Raw genomic sequence first — 14,722 nt, forward strand, 5'->3', positions numbered from 1 at the left:
CTTTTGGATCATTATACGCGGAGAGCCGTACGCCGACACTATAAGCTACATCCGAACGAAAATCAGCTTCGCACTTCTGAGGAGCTGTGTTCTCTGCTTGAGGGGATGTCGTGCCCTCAAGCCTCGTGTTCTCAGTGAGACTTCGATTAGCGCCGTCGTGGAGGAGGGAAGGCTGCACTGAGTGTTTGGCTGCTTATCTTTATTCATTTGCTTATTCCTTGATGTTCCAATATCTTATGGCCGAGTTAAAGCAGGGGAGTCGCCAGTGCTCAACAATTTGAACATGAGTGTCGAATGTGGCACTATTTATGGACTACTGGGGCCGTCAGGATGTGGTAAAACGACTCTTTTGAAATGCATATTGGGAAATTTACGTCTTCACTCAGGAAAGATACTCGTATTTGGTGCTTCAACTCCAAGTTCAAACTACGATTTTGTAGCTGTACCTGGAAAAGATGTGGGATACATGCCTCAAGACATAGCCCTTCACCCTAATTTCAAAATTAGGGAAATATTTTATTTATACGCAAACTTACATTACCGATCCTCCTTGTTACAGTAAAGGTCTTTTTTGGAACATAATGCAGCTATGGAGTGTAGGGTACGTGACTCTGCTCGTCGTCACTGAAAACTTCTGGCGTTTATCGATAACAATGTCAGGGTTTCGTAATAAATCAGATGAAAGATAGTGACCTTGTTTAAATCACGTAGTTTTCAAATTTGAAATTGAAGATTCATGAAAGTTAACTTTTGGCTGTCTATGAGAACTTCTGGCAGTGCGGACTTTTGTCATTTTAAAACTTGCAGCTGCTGGTTTTATCTGTCAAATTGAATTTAAGCAATTATTTCGATAATTTTGGTAAAGCTTTTATTAATTGCTCTCAAACAAAGATTTTAGCAGTTATATTAGTCCTGCGGTCTTTTTAAATGCGATTTGCTGCTTGACTGATTTGTTGTCGGACGCTTTCAACTTTTCGTCATCAAAAACGGGATAAACAGGTAAAGCGCAGAGGACATTAAGTGGCTGAGAAGCTCTTAGAGCATTTCACCTTGCCAGTCTACGAATGCGATTCACCGAAAGTGTTTTGATGAGACAATTTTATGGTGTGAAGGGTGGTTATTGAGCTTAAGAGGTTGACCCCCCCCCCCCCCCCAACACGACACCCACCCGTAAATCTAGCATCCATAAGCCCCAACTGGTTACAACCGAAGCCAACATCCCGCTGTGTGAGAGCTCCGACGTTAGTTGGTTATGTCAGTAAGTTTCACACCACTAATCGAAGGTTTACTTAATTTGGGTAGCATTGGGTACATTGGGTATCTACATTGCAGAGATTTCTAGATAAGCTATGCTAAATGTAACACTTTTCTGTGTACGGCTACGTTTCAGTTGGTTATGAATACTGATGATATTCCACCGTCTATTGCCAAGCAGGTCTTGTGCAGGTTTGTATGTTCTTTTTTTTACTGTGCTACGTAGAAATTGCAATCCATGATTTGAAATAGCGGTGTTGGAGAAACTGATTGAGAGCTGTTAAGTGCTCGAAATCCGAAGTATTTAATTTAATTTTTAAATTAATTTTTTTTAAAACGGGAATATGGCTTATCTGTTTAGGTACAATGCCGATGGTGTATGCATGTATGGAGATTCGTGCTATTTCTCACATGATCGATCGACTTCAAAATATCACAATGTGTGCAATTTCTTCTTGAAAGGGTATTGTCGCTATGGTGAGAAATGTCGGTAAGTACTTCTTGAGCGATGTCGGTATCCTATCCATTCAGTAATGCTAAGAATGCTATTTATCTCGGACTCACCAATGTATAAAATTGGGATGCCTCTTGATGTCCAATAAAGTCATCTTGTTTCAAGTTTTTGAAAATTATTCAACTTTAAAACCTTGTAAAGTTGAATTTGAGATGTGGATTGGAAGGATGGAGATGGTCACAGATGCAACGCCTGTCAACCAGAAAAACCTGACCTGAGCTGTAAACGAGTAATGCCCCAGTTTTTTCGTTGCTTTCAAACAAAGTTCTCGGCGAGTCTTTTTACTACTCATAGGAATATTGGAGAAACGTCTTTTTAATTGCTCTCTCGACCGAAGTTTAAAGCAAGTATTGTAAACCTGTTTTGTTTTTTGCTTGACCGCTTTCACTTTTCGGATGACTTTTACGCTCTTTAAAACTTATTCCATTTTGTTTGATCTCAATTTCTCATTCACAATTTTAAGCAGTTGCTAAAAGTCAAATGAAAAGTGCGCCGAAAGTGGTATCCTTGTCTCACTTTTAATCTCAATAGTGGTATACAACCTGTAATGATATTTGAAGGCCCTCAGCGAACTTCTTAGTCCCCTCCTCCAGGCTACCTCACCATCCCCTACTCCTCCTCTCACCTGACTGAATAGATTAGTGCTCCCACTGTTGTTCGAGAGAAATTCGTTAGTCGGTTTTCCTTTGTTAATAAATTTTATTGGAGTGGTTATGAAGCAAGAAATGAATTGCGTGCACTTATATTTTATACAAAGAATTAGTTGAGTTATTCTGATTTTCTTGTCAAGTTGAGTCTTAGTGCTTTTTTTATTATTTAACTTTCATTTTATGGGTGGTTTAAGTAGGTAATGATCCATTGAAAGTGTACTTTTCTTGGCAGAACTCTATTTCATAGTTTTTTTTTACTACGATCCGGAAAACTCTAACTGAAAGATCAACAGTCTTGGGAGAAGTTCTAACATGGGAGTGAAATTTGAATATCATGTTCTTAATGGCAATTAATGAAAGAGAATTTTCACTAACAATAGACTCATTGAAAAACAAGTACAGCACTGACTATGTTGGATTATTTTTTTTGTACTTGAGAAATTGAAGAATGCCGTAGTTCCGACATTACTCTTTTAGTTAACAAATGTTTCGAAAACAGAGTTTTTGCCAAGTGCCTAATGAGAGCTATTATCAGGCCAATTCATAGGGCCCGACGTTGAATTTTATAGATAGACCTATTTAGTCTACTGCCAGCATTGAGTAAAGTTCTAGAAAAGTTTATCACAAATGTTTGACATCTTTCTGACATACTCTAAGTCAATTTCGTTTTTGGCAGAGAAAAGGAACTATTAAGCACTCCTAACTTTGAAAAGTATCCGAGAGTGTTTGGAAAGCAGTACCAAGGAGACTACGCCAATGTTTGTTGATGTAAAGAAAACTTTTGATGCATATTACTAGAGAAACTGAGTGTTTGACTTGAGAATATGTAGGAATGAGAGATCACATGGAGGAGCTTTTAAAATCTTATTTGACTGACAGGCAGAAATGGGTGAAGTCCAGAGATCTTTGCTCCATATTTCAGAAGCAGAATACGGTGCACCAAAAGGGTCATTGCTTGGGCCACTTTTCTTTTCCTGATTAACATTAAAGATATTAAGGAGTTCTGTGTTCACAGCACCTCAACGTATTAGGCCAATGACAACCTTCTAATACAGAAAGCAGGTAGAGTTATTGGCTTTTTGAATACTTCCCTTGATTCAACTGGAAACTACTTCGTTGACAAGAAATTGACACTCAACTGGGAAAAAAACAAATTTAAACCTGAAGTGGAGTGGACAAATCTCTCAACGTGAATTGTCAATCAGTGGCATTATTATAAATCAGGAGGAAATTGTAACATATCTTGGCGTTCAATAGACGAAAAATTGAATTACAATAATCATGTAAAAGTCCTTTATGAGGACTGTTTTGAGGACTGTTTTATTAACTCATATCTGTACTAACAACCGAGCAACTTCTGAGTTTTTCTGAAGCTATATTTCAAACTACGGTGTCTTAGTGTATGGTGCAGGCAGCAAAAATACACTAAAACGTCTAAAATCAAAAAGAAAGCAAATAAGCAGGATAATCCTCATGAAAAGAAATCAGAGTCTACATCGGTACTAAGGGAGGGAAAATCTGTCCCCTACAAACATTAATTATTTTATGTTTTCCATTTTTTTCATGTTTTATTTTTTTTATTTTTGCATCTAATCACAAAACAAATTGAAGTACTAAAAAATAATTTTTTTCGTTGAAATAGATTTTTTGATGGCCTGCCTTATAATGGAAAAAAGTGCAAACTATTCAGACAAAAAGAAAAAAATCGCGACATATAAAAGTAACCAACACGGTGAGTTGTGAACTGGTGTTGAAATTCGAAATCTACTAAACTTACTAAAATTCGAACCTGCCTTTCAGAAAGCAAAAACTTAAGCAAAACGATGTAAAATTTTCAAATGTTTGGATACTATTATTTTGTCTGTTACGAAGATATCTTCACTCTATTTTAGCGATCTACCATAATGTTTTCTCCCCCTTTTCACGCTTTAGTTGTCTCATAAACCTTCTGCTACTTGGCATCATTTGACTAGGATCGTAAGTACCTTGCAAGTGGGCTGTGTTTTGCTGTAGCTAGGTTAATTACGGTAATGATTATAGCCTACTTGGAAACTATTTATTATTGTTTTATCAATATTTGAGTCCTTTCCGGAGTTCTTCCGGCTATGTTCTTTTGCGATTTTTCAGGCTCCTGACTTTCGTCTGATAGTTTTTTTCGTTTGACCATTTGACTTTTTGTCCTCAAAAACGGTATGGACAGGTAAAAGACCCATATGGCAAGTCGCGGAGCAGTTTTTCTAGAGCCTTCCTAGTCTGTACAGTTAATCCCCACTAAAACAATAAGACATAAATTATGGCGTGAAGGGGTGTTCTTAGAGTTTAATACAAGTGAAATGTGAATCAATTTGCCTGACTTTGATTTTACTGTATGTTTACCGTATGTTTTACTGTTTAATAGCCGCCCTCATCTTCTCAGCCGGCTATTATAGCGCTCCTATTTTTTTTTTTTTACTTCGTCGAATAAAAAAATGTTTCGCTTTACCTCATTTTGCCGCCTTTTCAACATTTTGCGTGAAATCTTTTTGACTTCTCTAGGCTAGTTTCTCTCTTCTCTCATTCTGCTAAAAGTGAATTTGAACATCAGTTGCTCAGCAAAGCAATTCAAAATGAACAGAGTCAGTATAAAAATTGAAGTCAGAGAAACGGGATAAACCCATAAAGCCCAATTTTAGATGCCCGCTATTTGAACGTCGTTCCTATAAGTCTTAGTTACCACCTCTAATGCTTATTGGTGTTGATAGTAGCCCCTGTAGCCTCTCTCTAAGAAACAGAAGTATGTTCAACTACGAAATGCCATCAAAATAAATCGGACTTAAAAAATATTTTTGTACAAAAATCTTTTTTTTTCAATATATTCTGTTATTTCAATCCCAATCATGCTTATTGGAATCAACGGCGGCTATTTTCCGGCAATCTGCCGGGTATGTTTAGGTTCGACCACGTCAAAGCTTCCAAATTGATGCTCGAAATCAAGTCATGCTCTGCAATTGAAGAGGAACAGACAGTAACCAATTTCAGGGATCAGAAAGTGGAACATGAGAGACTTCAATCAAATAATATTCCCATTCCAGACGATAGGAGATTAGCGCCATCGTGTTCAAGGCCAGGAGCTCATTCATCTAGCAGAGCAACTTTATTAGATTACGATTCAAACACAAATTGTATTAGTTCGCCATCAAATTCGAATCAACTGACAGTGTTGGATACTCGATGGGCAGAGGCTCCAGTCTTTCACCCATCTGTACCGTACACGCCATCACAAGCTAGCAATTTTAGTTCATACTCTGATGCCGCCAGAACACACCTCGTAGATCCATTAGTTGCAACTGGGTATTCATTAGTAGATCCTGCAACCGCAAATTTCAATTTAGCTTATCAAAATGTACCTTTCCAGTTTTATTACGAGCAGACGAGTCAGCCGATTACCGGTTGCCATCCAGTAGAGCCTCTGCAAAAAATAGACCAACTCTGCCAGTTATTTTTGAGTGGTGGGTTGTGTCACTTGGGCGTGTCGTGTCCTTATGTGCATGGTGAACAATGTCCCATTTGTTGCTACTACGTTCTTCATCCAACTGACAAGGAGCAGCGAAAAAAGCACGAAATGGTTTGGAAGATAAAAAAATTCAATTTACGTTTTTTGCAAATCGGATGTAATTGGCGTCCATTGGAATCTGAACTTCTAGAACCTCTTATACTGTCTTTGGGTGGCTCATAATTAAATCGGCGAACTTACATTTTAGGCATGGCAGCTGTAAAACATGCTTTTAACTTCTGTGGTTTTTTTGTTCCGACCTTTAGGAATTATATGCTCAACTGGGATATTCTTGGTTCAGTCGTATTTAATCGATCGTAGACACTTGAGGTAGAAAGATATGAGTGGTATCATGAAAAAACCGGTCAAGGTTAGAGCATTTTAATTTATTTGTAGGGTTTTTGCTTTTAGTATTTTTCCAGTTCTCGAGGTTTAAAGATTGCAGCTATAGAGATCATTTGATTGATCAAATTTTTTACTTTGAGATTTCTAAATATGCCCAATTTAAGGATCTGATAAAACTGTCCACCATTGCTTCTATAGCAACCAGTTTTAGGGCTCATCTAGCATTTTTTTGGAAATTTTAGTCTGCGCCAAATCGTATTTTTGTCGACAAAAATGCCCCAAAGCTGCTGACAATTTTTTTTTCTGAGAAGGCTATGTTTCCTGTCACTATCCAGCTGATTGCGCTGGTTTTACAATTCTGGCGGATGTTTTTTTTTATAATTTAGTTTTTCGTAAAATTTTGTTAAATTAGCCACTTTTCGTTTTCAATAAATTTTCGGCAATATTTTCGCCAATTGAAGACTTAGTTTTTGATAATTTTCTGATGTTTGTGTCCTGGCCATGTTTAATTATGACGATTACTCAAGTAATTTGTCAATTATGAGACAAGATTTATTGAAATTAGCAGCAACCTTTCTTTAAAATGTAAATTTACGTAACCGAATATCAAATGCAGTATCTTCTCTGCAATTTTTAAATGAAAATGTAGGACGAAAAAGAGGAACCAGGTTGAACAAATCATTGCGTCTGCAACTTCTTTTGCAACTGTAGAGACAAAAGACAAAACTGTAGAGACAAAGTTAGGTCGACAAATTAGTTGCTTAGAATGCTGTACATCAAGCTATCAGACCACTTGTTTGTTTACCTCTTCGAACTGACGACTAATGCCAACAACAATTTTCTGTTATTTTTCACTAACTCTCGTAGACTAATTGTCTCATACGCTAAGCAGTTTTTTGAGTAGGAAGGCTTCTTTTCTCCTCTTTTTTATGGCGAACATTGGTTTTCAATACCTTAACACAAAAATACCTACAGCTTGGATACTGTAGTTTTTTTTTTAATTTCCCTTGTTTTCTGAAGCCTGAAGCTATTATTTGTCTTTTTGGCTATTACTGTTCAAAGATTCTGGTAGTCAGGGATTTTCAATTATTCTTATCAATTATTTGTATTTGTATTTCAATACTTGCCATGCAATGTTTTTTTTTATAGCTGCGAAGCTGTAAGCTGAGTGGAGCTATATTGCGGTGCTCTTGGTTTTTTTGTTTCGTCGTCTTACGCTTATTTTTGTTTTACATTTTGTTCTAGAACATTCTGTCGCTTCATGTTTTCAGTCAGTCTTTAACGCTTGATTTCTTGCTTATCGCGTGACCTAAATTGCTCGCATTCAGAATTTATGTCTGTTGCTGAAACAAAGTTGGTTGTAATACTTTAGAGCATAAGTGACTTGTAGCCTAGTGGTTAATGCAGACGGTTCTTGCGCCGGGGGTCGGTGGTTCGAACCCTGCGTCGCGATAGCTTTTTTCCAAATCTGTTTCTATCTGCATTTTACGGCACGCAAGTCTATTCTTTCATAGCTATTCCGGCAAACTGCCGGCTATGTTAATAACTTTGCTTGTATATCAAAGTGAATACATTGCTTTGGAGTTTTTTTTTCCATTGATTTAATTTTCTCTTACTGTAGTGGTCTTATTTTCCATTGTACTATTTCTCTTTGAAAATTGTGCCACGAAACTGAGTTTTACTGAATACAGAGATGTATGCAATGAAAATAGTAACTGGAAACGAAGAATTTGGTTTTCGGCTAGTTTAATGCTAAGTAAAAGTGCTCAGAATTTAAGATTTTCTGCCTCTTTTAAGGTATTATAAAAAGATCACAAATTTGTGTTGTAACAGTACTGTTTTTATTCAGTTTTGGATTTTTAAAACGTGCTTGAGGCTGTGTTTTAATTTAGCCGTTGTTTCGCTTACTTCGTTGAACGTTTGTTTTTATTTGAAAGTATTCATGGAGATGGGAATGTCTTTCGGTTTTCAAGACGTTGCTTTTCTACTTGCAGGTGGTTTTCAGAAATACCGTACTATACTTTCTAAGGTTTTTTATTGCATTGCTTGACAAAAAACGAAAGTAAGCAAAACCATAGAAAAATAACTTGAGTTCTTCGTACATTCGTCGTTCCTTTTTTCTGTTTTTGCCTCCAGGATTAACGAAAAATTTATTGTTGTGTGGTTGAGCTCTTGTTCTGTTGTTTATGGGTTCTACTTCTTGATTGATAAATGCGAAGTTAATTTGCATCATCTGCAATTGTGTCAAAATATTTGTTAATTTGATTTGCAGTATGTTGCCGTTTGAAAGACACGACCTACTTTTATGTTTTCTGTTTTTCTCCACAGATCAATTTGCTGTTCGTAAATTCAGAGCCACCGATGCCAAAAAGAGTAAAAGAAGAAATTGGATTCGTTTGCAGAATTTCTGGGGCTATTATTGGCCTTCTCTTGGTTTTTACAATTCAAAGAATTTGAATTGTATCCGGTCGCTGTCTTTTTTCAACATATATTCGCACATTTTCATGATTTTTCAAGTCAAATTGAAGAGAGAAATTCGAAAAAAGAGTGGTTTTGCAGTGTGAAATTTTGCACGGTGTCAAACAAATTTTTCACGGTGTCAAACCTCAATCCTAGGGCTAGTTGCTATGTTTTTTCCGTCTTCAAGGTTTTTGTTACAACCATATGTCACAATCACTATTTAGCTGAATTGAGTGCGTGACGTCATTTTTCACTCTTAGCGGAGCGAGTTTTTGTTAATTTGCTTATCAAGTTTTTGATCACACTTGACTTTCCTCACTCTCAAAAATGACATCTTCACTCTGAAATTTCTTTTTCCTCTGACATCCTCACTGACTTTTCTCAACTTTAATTCAAAGAGATATGGTGAAGTGAGTGTGTGGCTCTCTAATTGAAGGTTGTTTGAGAGCAGTGTATAGAAGCAGCGATAGGTTATACATTTCATAATCAAAATGTAACATCTTAGCATTCAATGAACCGAAATTTGTCTTAGTCTTTGTTTCCTACTCTTTTTAATGCTGCAGGTCTACGAAGCTATTCCGGCTGTTTTCTGATGATCTGTCAGCTATTTTTTTAATTGACGGAATTGTTTTTTTTCATCCTTTTTATGCTTCTGTTTTTTTGAGAAATTGTACACAAATTTGTAATCAGCTTTGCTTGCTGTAACTGTCCTATTTCTTAAATTTTTTATTCACTATTGATAGTCTCTTAGGGCTACGCGCAAGAACTTTTGTGTTGCTGTTAGATAGATTTTAATCTCCAATTTTTATGGTTCAAAACGATTTTTTGGAGTCAAGGCTTTATCTATCTTTTGTTCTTGCTCATTCGAGTCTCCTCGGTAGACTTCTCTTATAAATCGCAAGGTACATTTTTTAAGAAAAATGTACGACGTTCTCTTTTGAAGATTTTAATGTTGAAAGTTCTTTCGATTGAGATTCAAGAGTCCTGCAATGCCTTTTTAATTCTCCAGATTTGTTATTATGTGCCGTTATGCACTCAAACTGCTATTACGTGTGCTTTCATTTTTTCAAATTGTTTTTGCTGCCTGTTTTGCATTTTTTTCATCTTGCCATGCTCATAATTTCTCTCAGACGGAGGTCAAAAGGTTTACGCATTTTAGTGAATATAGTCATTGTCAAAAGAAATATGAAAACGCACCAAGAATTATAGCTGCAATTTATCAAAGATCCATTAAAAACCAATTAAAAGTAATAAATGTATTTGGCAGAAGCTTTTGGTCCTATAACTCTTGCACACTTTTTGTATGAGTACCGTCTATTTTATATGTTTTTTCGTTCACGCGCATAGTGTTTTGGTCAACCGCGATTTTTCCTGTCTTAAAATATTTCACCTAATTCAACTGAAAACTATTTAGGACACGCTTTCGAAACAATCATTTTCTATTACAACAAATTAGACACTTTTTTAATAAAAAATGTTCTCCAATAGCTATTATTTTTCTCATTGAAACCACATGTCTATGAAGCAAGTGTAGCTATATGGCAATCCGCCAGCTTGCCTCTTTTTGACACTTGAATTAGTTTTTCATTGAAGCATCGCGGTTTGCGGTGCTAATCATGGAATTGTTCCAAACCAGACGTCTGGTTCTTTATTGAACCAAGGTTCTGATTTGAATTAGTTGCTATGCTTCGCATTCAAACTGCGATTCGGCTCGTTTCAATAAAAAATATTTTGAAGTTCGAGGCATTTAGCAGTTTTGGGTAAACAACTTAATTACTGGCGTATATTTTGCTTTTTATGTTGTTCTGCTGGATCCGTTGACAATATCAAAGATTCTTTCAGCTTTTTGTTGCTTTTAAATGTATTGAACTTATTGAACAAAAATAGTAATCTACTTTTGATGAAATTTGTTTTTCATTTAGTCTTTTGATTTGGATAGACTGTAATATTTTTCTATCGCACATAAGCATTCACCCTTATACATTGTGCAAAAATTGTAACTGGCAAGTAAAGGTAACTGCTAGAGTGTAAAATAGTAAACTGCTACGAAAAAATGACCTGCAGCCTACCAATTTGAAAAAAAATTAAAATGCAACTTGGTTTATACGAGTGGTGTTTCAGTTAGACATATTTTTGGTAGTTCATTTTGGTTTTCTGTGCGCGGCTCTGAGAGTGCTTGAGCCGGCAACTTTGCTTTTCGATTCACTTGAAGAATCAGAAGTTGTTAACTTGGTGGCCACAATTGATATGGAATTGTCAGCTGAGACTTCTGAATTCTCTGGTGCCTGTACTGCGTCAAAGTGATCGGAGTGAGTGGTGGGAACCAGGTTTCTTGTGGCGTCAAAGTAATAATACTCCTGTGTACTTGAATCTGCTTCTGATATTTTCTCTGACTCTGAGGGACTGTATCTCGGAGGTGTGACATCCTCCAGAACATCTTCCATGTGCATATCCATTTGATCAACCATTTGGCTGTAGTCATCACTGTATAGTGTCAAACTCCTGAATTCATTCGAATATCTTTTGTATGCTCGTTTCATTCGCTGTGACTCGACAGGTTGCCGACTAAGCGTTGAAGACGGTAGCAACCCATTGTAAGAACCATCCATGATGCGTTTCTCATATTTGGTCAGCGCCCATCCGTAACCTGAAATGAATTCCCTTTCGAGATTTTTGGTTTCAATGAATTGGTCACAGCCATCCCGAATGTCTTTATCGCCTTGACTGAGGATCATTTTGTTTTTCTTTTTGCTGGCCTCGAAAGTTTTTTTGGCATGAGACATTTCAGACTGAGATACATTCTTTTTTAGACCTCCTCTGTTAGCTGCTACAAATGTCTTGTACTCATTTCGAAGCTCCTGCATCGTAGGAACCATTGCTTCTCGTCTGTTCTGAATGATCCAATCATGTTCCACCGCAGTTACATGATCATGAGGTCTGTATTCCGGTTCCCACTCGAGAACTTCCTTTAGAAATCGTCTCATTTCATTCGAGTAAGGTGGTCCCATACTGTCCGGAATTATTAGTTCTCGTCTTCCATCGTCTAATACTTCATATTCCGGATAACTTTGACCATCGTTCAAAATATTGTAAATGACGGCACCGGCCAGCCAGATTTCGCCTGAAATTAAAGAGTCTTCTTCAATGCCAACATCTCCAGAAGCGAGGCGATCAATTTCTGGTGCGCTAATCATAGGGTCGGTGATGTTTTTCCGGCATCTGATGAAACCAGTGTCGCTTTTCTTGCTTATATATGATGAGCCAACAAAGTCAGCGATCATAACATGGCCCTTGTCATTCAAATACAAGGTGTGTTCTGGATTTATTCTCTCAAAGTATATGCCGTTGTCTGAAGCTCTGCTCATACTGCGTAAGATCTGAGTAAACCATGTTGCCAGATTGCATTCCATTTTCTTCGTTGACCCATGGAATCCAGTTTTCCTTTGCAAAGCCATGTGGTCGTATAAAGACATGCCATGGGCATCGAGCAGTAGCATGATTGAAGCACCATCATCAATAACTCTATGAATTTTTGGCGATCCTTTAATGCTGAAGAAAATTTTCTCCGAGTACATTTCGCGCACTCGCTCTTGATGATCCTCAGGCCACGATTCATTATTGTAAACTTTAAGGAATTTCGGACTGCCGCCAATCTCAGATGCAACCTGAGCTTCGTAAAGGCTGAAAATGGAATTGTGTGCAACTCGACCCCCCACTATAATTCCATATTCCCTCTTGATTGTCGCAGCGAAAGAGCCCGACTTTGTACTCACACTTTGTTTGCTCGATTGTCGGAAATCTCTCCCTCCCGGATGTTTATTATCTTCCGAGCTCACATTTGGACTTCTCTGCATGATTTCCGGCAATGAAATTGATAAGTAATGCCTGAAAAATGTGTGAATGCTATGAATCGATTAAAAGTTTTCGAAAGCTTAGTTTGTTTTGAAGAAAGTGTGACTCCTGATTGTATGCTCAATCATGCAAGGGACCGACTAGAAGTCAAAAATCAAATATTTAAATGAGGCGTTGGATTTAGCACATAATTATACGAATGAGAGAAATGTGATACTGTGTTGATTTGAATAGGACATTTTCATCCATGTCATCAAAAGCTGCAATGTCTTGCCTTATTAGGAACGTTCTTATTTTGACTCAGAATTTAGCTGATTTGATGAGAACTGTTATAAGGAAAATGTGTCCTCTTCTTAAGAAGAGTTTTTAAAAAAAACAACAGTTTCTTCCCTGTTGCAATAATCCGTAATTTTATTTTACTAGTATTGGAACGGCAAATAGCATGCTTTCAACTTTTTTGTCACTATAGTAGTAAAACAGCTGACTGGACTGCGCCTTTTGGTTAGTAGAAAATAGCTATTGCTATGAAACCTGTTTTCTTTCAACAGGACTGTTTTCTGGCTGAGAAGGAGCACATAGAGCACTCATTCAAACTATCCTGCAGTGAGAGCAAAGTATGTGGCATTTGCATGGACGTGGTGTTCGACAAACCCTCGGGCGAGAGGATGTTCGGGATCCTGTCCGACTGCACCCACGTATTCTGTCTCTCTTGTCTCCGAGAGTGGAGGTGTCAGAAGAACTTTGACAAGGAGGTCAAAAGGTGAGTTACACATTAGAATTGATCACGTAGTTTAAAACATGGATGACGGGCATTGTTATTCGTGTTTGTCATCAAAGTAGGTGCAATAAATATTTGAGAATTTTAATCTACTTAACTTCAGAACGACCGATTCTCGCCTATTCATTTTGTTGTACACTATTTTCTATGGACCGATTGTGGGCTATTTGAAATAGCTACCCAATATTTTTGAGTCTGATATATCACACATTGTCAGCTTAGTGCTCTTCGCTCAATGCAATAGCTGAAACAAGAGGTATTAGACATAGTGCTTATTTTGCTACAGGTCGTGCCCAGAGTGCCGAGTGGTATCTCACCTGGTAATTCCAAGCAAATTCTGGGTTGAGGAGAAAGCAGAGAAGGATGAATTGCTCAAAAACTACAAGATGACTTTGAGGTGCGCTTTCAATTAAACTTTTTTTTTTAAAATATGTACATGCGTTGACTAATCACTGTTTAAACTTTTGAATATTTTTCAGCACAAAAGATTGCAAGTATTTCGACAAAGGCAACGGAGTTTGTCCCTTTGGAATCCATTGTTTCTACAAACATGCCAACTCCAAGGGCGAATTGGTCAAAAAGGAAAAACCGAGATACCAGACGAACTCGTCAGGCGAGACACGACTCATGGGCGCAACTAGACTGATCGACGCGTTGACCGAGCGGGAGTCTAGATCAGACGTAGACTTGATCGGAAATCTTTTCGAATTAAGCGTAGAGGATTTCTTTGTCGCTGCGGCAATATTGGGGTGGAGTGTTGATTCCGATGTTGACGACGACGACGAAGATGCTGACGACGAGGAGCCTCACTGGAGGAGTGATTCAGACGCTAGTGCTGAATGAAGATATCGTTCGGATGATTCGGGTGTTATTAACACCCACTTTGTTGGCGATGATGCATCCTAATTGTGCACGTCTTGTGATGATTTTTACAATCTCAGGATGATTTGTCAATCGGTGCCGCCATCCATTTCAAGTAGTAATATCGCAGGCTATCGCTTTCTGCATCTTTCAAGACTGGATTAGAAATTGACAATATTTACACAATAAACTATTACCCAAATTGTAGTGGTGTGTGTCAACATTAACCTTTTGTGCTTTGAAATTGGTTAACCTCAATATTATTGTGCAAGTGCGTATGAGTATTCATCTCGTAGTATTGGTTATCAACAGCTCCTTTTCTAACTCAAAGAGTTCAAATTTAGCTTGGCCTGGAATTTCGCGTATATCCTGTATCGGAGCCTCAATATTCATTCAACGTCTCTTCATGAAACTGTTTTTACGTGTGGTGTTGTTCTAAATATGAATTACGAATAATAATTAACAATTAGAATCTT

At 37.4% G+C, this 14,722-nt stretch overlaps 2 protein-coding genes across 2 annotated transcripts; one reads left to right on the top strand and one right to left on the bottom strand.

Annotated features, from left to right (window-relative positions):
• The first annotated feature begins 1,364 nt into the window (after window positions 1–1,364).
• On the top strand, window positions 1,365–14,722 carry LOC142338636 (E3 ubiquitin-protein ligase makorin-2-like). Its single transcript, XM_075388484.1, has 6 exons — window positions 1,365–1,446; window positions 1,616–1,744; window positions 5,350–6,022; window positions 13,156–13,367; window positions 13,672–13,782; window positions 13,865–14,722. Exons 1-6 carry the CDS (start codon window positions 1,397–1,399, stop codon window positions 14,226–14,228), a joined length of 1,539 nt encoding a protein of 512 aa, XP_075244599.1. The 5' UTR covers window positions 1,365–1,396; the 3' UTR covers window positions 14,229–14,722.
• LOC142338629 (uncharacterized) lies at window positions 10,797–12,757 on the bottom strand. The gene has a single exon (XM_075388472.1). The coding sequence runs from the start codon at window positions 12,607–12,609 to the stop codon at window positions 10,897–10,899; it is 1,713 nt and encodes a 570-aa protein (XP_075244587.1). The 5' UTR covers window positions 12,610–12,757; the 3' UTR covers window positions 10,797–10,896.

Source organism: Convolutriloba macropyga, chromosome 1 (assembly GCF_964194025.1).
Source record: "Convolutriloba macropyga chromosome 1, txConMacr16.3, whole genome shotgun sequence".
Classification (NCBI taxonomy): domain Eukaryota; kingdom Metazoa; phylum Xenacoelomorpha; order Acoela; family Convolutidae; genus Convolutriloba; species Convolutriloba macropyga.

Excerpts from the sequence above, each read along its gene's own strand:
- LOC142338629 (XM_075388472.1), bottom strand. The coding sequence starts at position 12,609 with ATGCAGAGAAGTCCAAATGTGAGCTCGGAAGATAATAAACATCCGGGA.
- LOC142338636 (XM_075388484.1), top strand. The coding sequence starts at position 1,397 with ATGAATACTGATGATATTCCACCGTCTATTGCCAAGCAGGTCTTGTGC. Across the intron at positions 6,023-13,155 it reads AGCGAAAAAAGCACGAAATG|GACTGTTTTCTGGCTGAGAA; the intron begins GTTTGGAAGATA and ends TTCTTTCAACAG. Across the intron at positions 13,783-13,864 it reads AACTACAAGATGACTTTGAG|CACAAAAGATTGCAAGTATT; the intron begins GTGCGCTTTCAA and ends AATATTTTTCAG.